General features: G+C 41.2%; 1 protein-coding gene across 1 annotated transcript in view; it reads right to left on the reverse strand.

The window, feature by feature from the left end:
- Positions 1-13,269, reverse strand: part of LOC124167569 (protein jagged-1b) — a 508,514-nt gene that overhangs the window by 459,121 nt on the left and 36,124 nt on the right. The window contains exon 2 of the mRNA XM_046545538.1: positions 12,108-12,413. Coding sequence (XP_046401494.1) covers positions 12,108-12,413 — 306 coding nt within the window. The remainder of the gene's footprint in view (positions 1-12,107; positions 12,414-13,269) is intronic.

Genomic DNA, 13,269 nt, shown 5'->3' on the forward strand with positions numbered 1-13,269 from the left:
ATTTTTGGTAGTAAGTATTTTTTTAATTAAAAGAGCCAGGTTTAGGAACTGAATGGAATTTGAGATCTCGTATTATGAGCTGAATTATTTTTAACTAATTGTAAGATAAACTGCAATAATGAACAATATACGACTTCAGTTCCGGTAAAAAACATGCTGATATTACTGGGCTAACATATTTCAGTTGTAAGCCCAAAAGGAAGGCAGGTCAGGTAAGGAAAAAACAATTGAACGTAAAAAAGTAATCAAAAGCAGTTTTAAGAGAAATGAGGCGTTAGATATTTAATGTTAGGTAGGCAAGGTAGGTAGGCAATCAAACAAGAGCGTTGTTGGTAGCGTTAGCGCTACTCTGTATCTTAGGAACCGGCTTAATTTTTAAATTTCAGAGTTGAAAAAAATGTACTGAACAGTGTCTATTATAAGAGGTGAAGCGAGCTGAAGAAATAGTCGCTGATTCTTCTCAATTGTCAAAAAGAAATGGCAAAATGAAACCAAGGAAAGGGAGGAACACAAGGGTCAGCTAAGCTGCGTCGGCGACAATGGGGAAACGCTTAAATCAAACCGCGCATGCGTTATCACCATGGCATAAATATTCAAAGGCGGAGATACAGCGGAGAGTCGTAGGTAATAAAATATGTGCGCAAGAGGGGGTTAACGCAGTCGGGATGGGAGATTCTAGAGAAAAACTATAGCAGAATGGCGAGCCCGGGCAGGACGGTTAATTAAATAAGCGAGGCGAGTGTAGGCAATTCAGGAGAAAGGATGAAATGGACGGCTAGGAGGAGGGGGGCATAGAAAGCAGGTGGATAGACCGCTCGGGAACAGGTGGAGAAGGAAACAGAAGAAGAAGATAGGAGAACGTATTCGGGAAGTGACTCCCCCCTCCTTTCATGCGAAGGGAACGTACGCGGCACTAACTCTAGCAGAAGGATTAGACATGGGAGCACAAAAGGATGGAAATGAGATAAAAATTAAAAGAATACTCAGGCAGGCAGGTTAGGAATATCTACCACCATCATCATCACTGGTCGACAATCCTAAGATCGGTTTGACGCAGCTCTCCGCTCAATTGTCCTATCAGCTAACCTTTTCACGCTTACGTATTTCCTCTCCTTCGCATCCTTCCTTACCCGTTCCATATATTTCATACGAAGTCTTCCTTTTCCGTTCTTACCATCTACTTGTCCCTCGACGACTGTCTCCATCAGGCCATCATGTCTCAAAATATGTTCTTTAAGGTTGTTCCGTCTTCTTATCAAGGTTTTAATCAGGCTTCTCTTCTCTCGTACTATTCTTAGTACTTCCTCATAACTTACTATGTCAGGTACAGACATGCCGAAAGGTTATGTTACATAATCACTCATTGATACTTAACGCTCAATCGATCCCAATACATGAGAGCGCTCAAATGGGAAGATACCCAAGTGTCAACCTGTGCTGTTTGCCCTTCTCTAACGCTTTTCATTCTCTCAATATAAAGTCGATTTTATTATCCCTCAGGCAGAATTCTCCACTTTTTTTATTTCCTCTAAATGCTATTAGGGTTTAGGCTCTTTTCTCAATGGTCTCTTTAAACCCTGCTTTCTTTTAAATTTCCCTTTCCATTACATTCATTTTTGACTTGTTTCATTGTCATCCTTTACACGGGAAGATGTAAGATTGGTTTTGTTCACAAAAGCATGAATGATATTTTAATAGAGGGAATATTTTAGCTCAAGCATCCTATGATCCTTGGTTTTCGATGTATCATCAATAGAAAATATAAGTAAAACTCCTAGACTTTTGCACGCCGAGATACGTCAATACTACGATAAAATGCCAATATATCCCCTTCGCTCTCCTCAGTAGGAACAGCCAACAAAAAAAGAAGTAGATGAAAATTCTGAAAGGTTAAGTTAGAAAGAAGGAGACAGGTGCACAGTAAGCAAAGTAGGAGCATATTAAAAATAAAGTGGAGATCCTCAAAACGCTATTTTAACTACATAACAGAGTCTATGTTGCTAGGTGGAAGAAGAATGAGTCGCTAATTCTTCTCAATTATAAAATAATAATTGCAACATGAATAAATGGACACTGGAGAAACATGAAGGAACAGGATAAGAAATGAAAGACCTCAGAGGAACACGTTGGGGGAATGCAGCAGAACTGAGCTCGAGAGTAAAAGAAGCGAACAGAGAGGAAATGAAATAGGTTGAGGGCGGAAAAAAGCAATGAAACAATGAGATTGAAGTAAGACGAGGTAAAAACGAGAGGAAGATAATGCAACAGATGGGATGAGGGTAAACTCTTCTCGGGATTCCCTTCCGGGTGAAATTATCCATGCTAATATGAATAGGTACGTGAAAAGTCGTCACGATAATCTTGTTAGTATAACTGACCTCTTAGATAAACTCGGATGGGAATCTCTGTCAGACAGTACATTGAAAAATAGACTAAACCTTTTGGATAAATTTAAGAGCAGTGTCTTTTTAACGAAGTTAGCCATATCTTACGGACGCCAACTTACTACGGAAGATCAGATTGTATAAATAAAATAAGAGAGATAGGCTGTAGAACAGACAGATTCAGAATGTATTTTTTTCCACGACCAATAAGAGATTATAACGGCAGCGTAGAACTCACAAATAGATTAGATGACTTGTTGTGTAGCCTACTAACGTATGTATAACTTAATGCATGTTTCTGAATTTTACAACTATTTCTAACAGCATGTGGTATTATAATCTGTTAGCAAGCGTGACGATTTTGGACGGTGTGGTGTGCATGTGGGAGTCCAATTGCATGCTGTATCACCCCCTGCCAAACACCCTAGAGGTGGCTCGCGGGGTATTATGTAGATGTAGAATTATTTAACCCGGTGGGAATCCCGAGAAGAGTTTACCCATATTATTCGCCATCAAATCGTATTTCAGAAGGGATGAGATTAAAGGAATGTATCGAGAAGACGGACAAGACGAAAGGGTGGAGAGGAACACGTCGAAGAAATAACATAGCGACTCCCGCGGGGAGAGAAAATGGTCTAGAGAGATAGAGGGAGTAAATCGAGCAAATAGAAGAGGAGGAAATGAAATAGGGAAAAGGTGGAGAGAGGAGGGAGGAGAGAGGGGTGGGGAGGTGGATTGAAGGAGCCGGCTTGAGCGTGGGAAACGGGTGCACTGGAATTGCAGGGTACTTAAGATGCTTGCCTTGCACACAGCTCCGAGACCAGCATGCTGATGGAGGGGGAAGGGAGGGGCCCCACCCCCTTGAGGCGAGGGCGGGCGAAGGGGCCGGCCGGTTGAGTTGACGGTCGGTCGCTGCGTCTTCTCCACCTCCTCCGCCGGCCGCCCTCGCGTGGGAGTCGCTAGTGTCGCGTATATATATGTACACGCAACGGTGGGAGTAGACGGCCCGTGGGCGAGGACCGGCTATTTAAGATGACGCATCACCACTCCCCATCGAACGGTCGTATTCCTCACGGGTTACGAGCTTAAGCTTACTCTAGAATTGTACACGAAAACAGACTACGATGAAACGAAACACTGTATGGCGTAAGGTGATGTCATGCATCATTCTTCACATCCCTTAAGTCACCATTATAAAGTTCAATTGTTAAACCTTATTAATGAAACCTTATTTTAGCATAAAATTAAACTTTTATGAGCCATTTTGAGAAAAATTCGATAAGAAAAAAATGAAAAGTTGACACAAGTGTGAATTAAATTATAACAGGTTTCACTTGTTTGAAATGCGATATATCCATGATAAAATATACACGACAAATGGCAATTCCTACACTTTCGTCTATTTACATATTTGTATTCTTCATATCAATATATTCATACATATTTGACGCAATTACTCTATGGAGATTAAGAAATAAAAAATAAGTACACGTCTCGTCAACAATCACCTGTATCTCGAACGTGAAAATTTTACCTTAGAGAAAATACTATGATAAAATTTTCATATTTGATAAACCGGTAAATACTGACATGAGTCTGCTTTTTAAACTGATAATTTCAAGATGGGCGTATGTTTTGAACAAGAAATACTCGGGTAGAGAAGAGCACTTGAGTGGATGCCGGTGATGGAAAAAGGCGGTCCGCTTTGTGAGAGAGTCTCCTCGCGAGCGTCATTCACTCATCGGACGCGCAACAGTGTCCGAGGAGGGATGATGATCGCTACACGCGCGCCGCGGGGCTTTTCCGAGGAAGCTGGGACGACGGCGCTGAATCTTTATACGGGCAGGGATTCCTTGAAGGCGAAAGTGAGGCCCACGTGTAATTACTTCATCACTGCATCACATTTCGGGTAAATGTAGACTCATTAAAGAATATTCCAATTAAGGTACCCCATGGAGGGGCACCTCAAAACACGAAACAAAAAACTCTATAAGCAAGTGTAAATAGGCAGGTGTCTTATTTTGAAAAGAGCATGTATATTTCAAATTTATTGCATACATATATTGTAGTGGGGAATTCAATATGCATACTAGCTCCACAAATGACCGTTTCCTCACGAATGAAACCAACATCATTCAAAGAAACTGTTTTTATTTGTTTAAGTAGACAATGATTATAAGTAAATAAATAAAGCCTGATAGGATTCCAACAAAAATTTTCAATAAAATGTTATCAAAGAGAGTATGATTGGGATAAATTAAGAAAATGTTTTAAAGGGATCTCAAAAGGGTATTGAAGAGGCTTAAAAAGCCGAAATATGGGAAAATATTTAATTTTTTCAACGTTTAATGAATAAGAAAAATAAATAAAGTTTTAGTTCCCGAGGCTTAAAGTCGTTTGAGTACCACTAAATTACATGTACCTTCGTAATTATTACTTAGGAAGGCACTTAAGTTGAGTCTCACGGTGCATCTTGTCCATTAAGAAATGTTACGTGACTATTTTTTTGTTTAATATGCATTTTTTACTCGATGTGCAATTTCTATTGTGAGATTTTTAATGCTTTGGGAAAACATGAAATTTTCCTCGCTAGTAGATTTTTGTTTTGCTTCTGAAAATTGATTTAGTCAGGTGCTATTGACGTTACTGAAGGCAACCTCCCTGTGAGTGTCACCTTTGAAGCTGCCTAAACCTCCAAATTAGTTGTGCAAGAACATGAACCAAACTCTGGAGTAAAACACATTATCACTCGATGTTAGATAATCCACTCCCGTCTAATCCGTCTCGGAGCGATCAACGTCAATGGCGGCGGATTCAATTTGATGCCTTATCCCCGTTTCCCTTACAACTCCGTCCATATTGAGAGTCGTCCGAGATTCCGCGAGTCCCTTTATGGATGGGAGGAGGGAGGGTAAGCCCTGGGGGGGAGGGCGGGGAATAAGCCAAGTGTCAATCACTAATGGACGCGTTAATGTCTTAAAAGATCCTCTCACTCACACTCTGATCATCCCTTCCGGATTGAACTGTAGTGTCAGCAGGTGATGAAAGCTTTCGCGCTCAGCGACTGTTAAGATCACAGCCACAACTCAATCGAGATTAAGCTACCACTATTAGCCCGAATAATAAGTTTAGATAATAGAATAAAATAAAATAACTTTGTTTTATTCCACACTTTATTTTAAATAGCACGACCCGGGTTTCAACATCTAGTGTTATCATCAGGTGATAACACTATAGTGTTGAAACCCGGGTCGTGCTATTTTAAATAAAGTGTGGAATAAAACAAAGTTATTTTATTTTATTCTATAATGAAGCAATTCCACAAAATAAAACCTGAGACCTTGTCTTATAAGTTTAGATAATGTATGATCTTAGGTTTTCCCGGTGTATCAGTTATAGAAAAGTTTCTCGGGTGGGTATCTCCCATGTGGGAGACATGGACGACATCAACCGGTGGAAAACCCGAGAAACTTTACTGCAAGTTTAGATAATATTTAGCATAATGACGCCGAATTGTTAATTTGAAATTTTCCGATTAGATTATTTTCCAATCCAATAAAAAAAATCATAGGATTTATGATTTCAATTCCATTGACTGTATAACACCTCTTCTTTGAGTAAACCTCAGTTGATTAGGATAATATCAGTCAATTTTAGATTCGGCGTAAAAATAGAACGCATGCATCAGTTTTAACAGCATATTGGCATTAATCCGTTGTTTTTGTAAACGCTGTATCACACCATGAAGTCAAAATCGACATTTAGATACGATTCGCGGCACGCATTTTCGAGAGTAATTTAAAAATAAGAGAAAAACATTCATTATCCTTATTCTAAGCAATTATTTCCATCAAGATGTTTTCTCAATGAATACCTCTCACGATAACGAAGCCATTACATTTACATAAATAACATATGTAAAACAAAACATATAATTGCCCAAATAGAACTGAAAACAAATACTTCGCCAAGTGCAGACATGGCTTCGACCCAATTGAGGAGACGTGCAGGCGAAAAATCCGGATCCCTATTAACTTAACATACCATTCACATTTCACAGTCTATCCATTGAGTAAACGCCGGATTAATTCGATGTTCTTCCGAATCTAACAAAACATCTGAGTAGGTGTACGCGAAATTACCCCAGGCTCAATTACCAATGATTTATGCGCCTCTCAACTGCCATAATTAAGATTTAAAAAAAAACATGAAGAGAGACGACATGAAAGCAGTTAGCAGGTACACCAAATCGGTTGTTCATTTCACTGTAACTTAATTCGAGGATCGCCGCCAACTGCAACCATACTGAATTCGACTAGAAGTTAACCTATCGGGCGTGTATCGGAAATTCTGATTTCCGAGTACTCGCTAAGGGACGCATCGTGGAGAGAGTGCAGACGAGCCAGATTGCAGCTGATAGCCAAGCCGAGCCGCATTCAATTGATTTGTATTCGCCGGAGACGGAGAGATCGGGTCGCTCCCTCGAAAACCGGTTCCATCCGCGTACAGTTCCCTCCTACGCGCTCCTTCAAAAAATACACTTTATATAGAATGAACAATTAAGGGAAGGTCGCCATTTTTCCTCGAATAATGACGCACTTCGTACGTACCTAGAAAATCAGTTGGTAGGTGTAACGCGCATGGTTACGGCATGGTTTGGTATGATTACGTACTGATGTGGTGATATTATGTCAACACAAAGAAGAATTGTACTTATTGAAGAAAATAGCAGTTCAATAGAGAGGGAAACATTCATCAGGTGCTATTTACGGAGCATTGGAGCATGGTTCTCAATGGTAGAATTCCTATGGGGAGTAGGAAAATAGAGAATTCTTCTAAAAAAACCTTCAGGAGAATATGGAATAACTTAAGTTTGCCACATAATGGGGCATTTTGTCCTGAAAACGATCGTGGAAGGATAGGTGGAAAGGGAAGAAGGACAAGGGATGGAACCGAATGAGGTACATAAGAAAGTTTACGGAGGATGTAAAAAAGAAGAAATACGTCGCTATGAAAAGGTAAGCGGATAAGAGAGAGGAATGGAGAGTTGCGTCAAACCAATCCTAAGATTGACTTATGATAAGGTGTAACACAGAAAGATACATAGACAAAGATGTTCGTATTGAGGGGATTGGCTAGGGTGTTGGCTTCCCACACAACGGGGTCCGGTTTCGAATTCCGGTGGAGGCAAAAATTTTTCCCAGAATTTCCTATCGCAGCTCGATTGTTACGTAGACTGTAGGGGCCACTACAAGTACAGCAATCCGTCCGTAGGATTGGAGTTAAGCCGCGTTACCCTTGGCTCCTTTCTTTAAGAGCAGGTTAATGCCGATGCCGGGTTTCTCTCCACCCTAATCTCATGGCGCTAATGACCTCAGCTGTCGGACGTCATCCCCAAGTATCACATCACGGTGTATGTGGAGATCAGGTATGACTACGATGGTTTCTTTCAATTAAATATTACCAAAATATTTTCGGAAATAGATTCGCTATTTTCCAGCCGAAATTCGCCCCGCCTGCCAACCGAAACCGAACTTGAGTACGTATATTCGAGATTCAAAATGGTAGAATTCAAGCGAGTGTCGTAATATGTGATGCAGATAATTTTTATCTTTTTAACTGATTAATTTGAGCATTGAATTCTGAATTTTCTTAAATAGAATATAAAACATAGCTTTTCAACATGCAGTCCACCTAGTTGTAACATGAACACACGAGTTTATTAATCGAGATACACATATTAAATGTATATGAATCGAGTTTTTGCTATTTTTTGTTTCCCAAAATATTTGTAAAATAACTTTAAAGTCTGCTGACCAAAATAATGATAACAAAGAGGGGAATAGAACCTTAACACCCCCTGCCACACGCCTTTTAGGCCACTTGTGGGGTGTTATGTAGATGTGGATGAAGACATTATACTGCGATTTTCACTCCATCCCAACAGATGTAAGCATCATGTCAGGCATTGATAGGTACGGGCTCCCGATTGACTAAAGCTTACAACTGGAGTTTACCGCGTAGGCTGCACGCAAGAGGCATAAGGGGTCGAGGGTGGCGGTGGTGGTGGTAAGGAGGACGAGACAAGCACGTCCCGGTCAATTAAGGTGGACGGAACCGCTTGGTCTCCTCTCTCGAGTGAGGGTGGAGGGAGCGACCGGGTCACGTGATCAACTAATAATCAAGAAGGGGGAGGGAGGGGGAGGAAGTTGGCGCGCAACCCTTCAAGTGGATGAGTGTCTCGCGAAAAGAGAGAGCCGTAAAAAAGAAGACCCCATCCAGATGATTTACGACTCACTCGAACGACTCTTTGCTGGGATCCGCTGGTCCGCACTGCCCCCACGGGGCGGGGCAGGGCGGGTATCGGGGGCGGGGGGCAAATCCTCAAACACAGCAGAGGAAAGGAGACGCAGGGATCGGACCACCAACGAAAACGCTGCCTCAAGTGGGGATGGAAATACGCCCGATCGCATCAATCATGGCTTCCCCATTGACCAACGATTCCATCAATATTGACACACTCTTCAGCTGGATTCACACGCGCGCAAAACTGAGCAAAACCCCCCGGAGCGTACCTACGCTCGAGGAAATCACACACTTGGCTTCTAATTTGTGAATCAGCGCGATCGTCTTCGTTAATGTGTAAAAAGGAAAATACTCGAATGGCCGCATAAAATTCTCCCACGGCTCGTCCACCTTGCAAGGCAAAATTGTCACAGTGTTGGTGTGCGGGAAGGAGGAGAAATTCACCGCAGGGACCAAACCCCAGCCTCTCAACCGGAAAGCCCAAATTACACACATATTCACTCACAACAAACAAGCAAAACAAGATCCTTTATGAGGGCTGTAGGGACCTCCGCTAAGGGTTCTTGTTCCACAAAAAAACCGGGAACCTTCACAGGATAGGCCTGCTAGGGATAACCAGTGATTTGCGGAAACACACACACTCAATAAGCAGTCACACACACATTCACTGACCCACAGATGGCTTCTTCCGAGAAAAAATGAGTTAATTAATGTGTGTTCAAAGTTCAGTTCGTTTACCCCCCCTGCCCTTACGAGAATGAACACATTCAAGGATGAATTAAGTTCACATAACACGTTGCATTAGCGATACATCTTCAGTTACAATTAGCCAAGATTTTATGATAAAATCCTGATCTCTTCATCCCATATGTTTTGGTGTTCTTTGGGGTATCTAGGTATTTTAAGATGCATGGGTATACTTGGGTTTTGTCTAGTGCATTGAAAATTGTAATGGTGTTGTTTTCGTAACAACTGTGCACCAATACTGCTTGTTGTTGGATAGTAGTTTGATTAATTTTGCAACCCTGATGAAGGAAAAATATATGTCCGATATGTTGATTAAAAAGTTGACACCACATAGAAGATTTCATCTCCGAAAGACTACCCCAAAATTTTCATTAAGTCAAATTCATAAAAAAACAGTTTTTGAATTTGGAGATATAAGTGAGGGAAATCTAGTGTCCCGTTATAATCAAAGGGAAAATTAAAATCACGTAAAAGGCATATTTTCAGAAGTAGCATGCACCGATAGGCCACCGGAATGGGCATAAAATTAGAGTTTTTGCGCCAAAATAGTAAGAATTTCAGAAATTTGATTTCTGGTGAAAACTTGGCAACAACGTAACTACTTAAGAGAAACAACAGCCTTTCGGTTGGCCAAGTGGTGCGGTTCATAAAAGTAAAGTCAAAAAATGCTGTAAACAATTGAAAAATAAAATACGCTATATAGAACAGTGAATTAAGCAGAAACTCTCCCGCTGAATTCAACAGAAAATTATTTCCAGTCCTGTCAGGACCTCAAAATAATTTTTGAAATCCTTTTAAACACGAGGAAACTCAACCAAGAAATTTCGCTAGACTCAAAGCAGATATGAATCACATGTCCAAATGTTTCCGAAGCTCTTTCGAAAAGTATCAAACTAAGTTTCCCACGAGTCGACTTCATTAGGCCGATTTTTTCATGCGCTGGCGGATATTCCACCACCTGTCAAGTTATATCGTTCCCGAAGCTTGAATTCACGGGCTGGAGCGAGCCGAAATATTTGAATCAGAAATCTTGGTCCAACTAATAAAAGCAGGTTCTTTGCCATCAAAGCAGCCCGGAGATATGAAAACGTGTGCATTAAGAGACTGCGTGGTAAAAGACATGCCATTCGACCTGATGAAGTTTACAACAGTAGACTCGAAGCGTTAGAATTTGACAAGACAAGGACAGACAAATTTTTAAGGAGGTTCCACTGATTAACGATGTAAATCTAATTTTCATGTAATTCAGAAAATAATTTCCATTCGTACATCATAAATTGACTAAAATCAATGCAGTTGTCCATCTTATATTTCTGGAAGTTCCATTTGAAAAATAGAATTTTTACCCCGTAGAGTATTTATGGCCTCACTAAAGGTAATGCTGGTTCTAGGATAGTAAAAGTGCGTGATGCAGCTAAAATATACATTTTTCGGTGGAAAAAAAGAGATACAATGCTTTTCCTAATATAATGAATCATGATAAAAATAAATAAAACGCGAGCATGTCATCGTGCTAGTTTTTTAGTTCTTAGCAGAAGGTATGCCGTAATTGATGGCAAATCACGTTATATACATGAAAATCACGGTAAAAAGAAAGCATTAAAATCATTGGCTCAAGAAAAGCGAGCTTTAAATCGTTCGCATTATGTGCAGGTGCTCAAATTTTAAATAAAATCTGGAGATCCAAGCAATTCTTCCATAATGAAATAAACACTAGGGATAGGCGTATTGAGTAAGGAATGCGTACGAGTGGATCGGCAAGGGACTCTGAAATTAGTGGAAGAAAGCAAATCCTTGGATCCATCCAGTACAATCCATGTGTGAATTCAGAATATTGTAAATAAGTTTTAAATCTGTTTTAACCCTTTCACTGCTGTTCAATATCCGAAAACATGTTCTCCTTACATGCGGCGAAAATGTTAAAATGCGTTTCGTTGGGCCATGGAACAGAACTTCCAGGATGAGCGTGGTACACCCTCTATAAATTCCCTAATCCAGAACCCTTTCCTCGACGAGCTCACCCTTGCCCCTGCACCCTTATCTTGGACCCTCCGAGCGGGGGGTCTCTCTCCTGAAAAGTGACCGCTCTGACTGCAATTTGAAAATCTACCAATCAATCCGATCATCAAAAAATGATTCTGCCAATCCTGCCAATCAAGCAATCAAGTGCGTCTTTGAACCGTGTTTCTGCGATGCAAATAACGATTTCATTAACTTTAGTAAAAACGTGGCTGCGGACCACCGGAAAACGGCCATTTTAGCAAAGTTAACAAAATCGTAATTCCTAATCGCAGAATCACTGTTCAAAGACGTACTTGATTGACAGTAGTGCGATGCAAACAATCATTCTTTGATGATGAAATTGATTGATTGATTTTCAATAAGGGTCGAAAAGAGGGGCCAGCGAGGGTGAGCTCGACGAGGAAAGGGTCCCGGATTAGGGGCCTTTCGAAGTGCTGAGTGCATGGGAGGGAGGGAGAAAAAGTACGTCCACAGCAGTGAAAGGGTTAATTTAGTTTTAAGGCCGTTTTAAGGAAAGACGTAATATTACGTCCACGGCAATCTTCAGAAAGATTAACAAGACGTAATATTACGTCCATGGCACGCAAATTGCAAAGTCTGTTTGATCACAGGGAGTGTGAAAAGGGTGTGGGATGAAAGCGTACTCACCGTCCAGCTGAAGGAGAAAGGTAGCTTGAGTCTTGCGTTGGCCCGATCGGGATCCGCGAGCGTGAATGAGTTTCCGCCGAGCACGGGGCTGGAGGCCGTGCCGAAGGAGCAGGAGCCCTTGGAAGACACGTTGCTCTGGTACTCCTTGAGACACACCCTGAAGAAGGTCGAGCACTCTCTGCGACACCGCTGCACGCCCCCCGCGTGGTAACCGCTCCCCCCGCAACATTCTCCCGTGCTTATCTCCCCGCGGTAATTCTGAATCTCTAAGATCTGCAGCTCGAAGAAACCCGATCCGTGCGCCGCCTGTGGACGAAAAGAGAAGCCAACGATTAAGAAGAGCTGATAATAAACGATTTTAATTTTTCCTAGTGAATACTTCTGACGAATATTTCTCGGGTTTGCAGCCAGGTTAATGCTGTTATACAAGCCGACGTTTCGGTAGACGACTTGTCTCCCATCCTCAAGGCTGTGTTTCTTTATGGAAGTCCAATTTCACACTGAACTGGTTCGACCGTTTACCGAGGACAACAATGCGGCTCAGGTGCCGTCCGATTGGCTGTAGGTCTTTTGAAACGTCGGCTTGTATAAAAGCATTAACCTGGCTGCAAACCCGATAAATATTCGTCAAGAGCTGATAACTTCAGGCTTTACTTTTTGAAACCTCTCCATATTGGAAATAAGCGAATAAAACTTTGCATGAATGAATTGAATAAATTTAATACTCCAACCTTAAATGTACACTTTATTAACAACAGAAAATTAATGGAGCTTTAGGTAGCTTCAATAGTTAAAATAAAAAAACAGCATGGAAGCTACCATCTTAAAAATTAAATTCAAGGCAGGCCAGAAAACAAAAGAAAGTATATATAATTTTTCTGTAAGTAAACGTACGCGAACAACCATGCCCTGGACCAGGGAAACCTACCCAGGCGGGACTCGAACCCGCGGCCTCTGGATAACGTTACCCCGCCGCCACCGAGGCCGGCTTCTAAAGTTCACTATTATTTTAATATGGGCACGACCCGGGTTTCGTAACGTGGTTATACCTTGATGACTAAAGAGGTTACTGAAGATGTAACTACGTTACGAAACCCGGGTCTTGCCCATATTAAAATAATAGTGAACCTTACAAAGTTTTATTCCTTTATTTCCGATTAAG

This window comes from Ischnura elegans, chromosome 11 (assembly GCF_921293095.1).
Source record: "Ischnura elegans chromosome 11, ioIscEleg1.1, whole genome shotgun sequence".
In the NCBI taxonomy this organism is placed as follows: domain Eukaryota; kingdom Metazoa; phylum Arthropoda; class Insecta; order Odonata; family Coenagrionidae; genus Ischnura; species Ischnura elegans.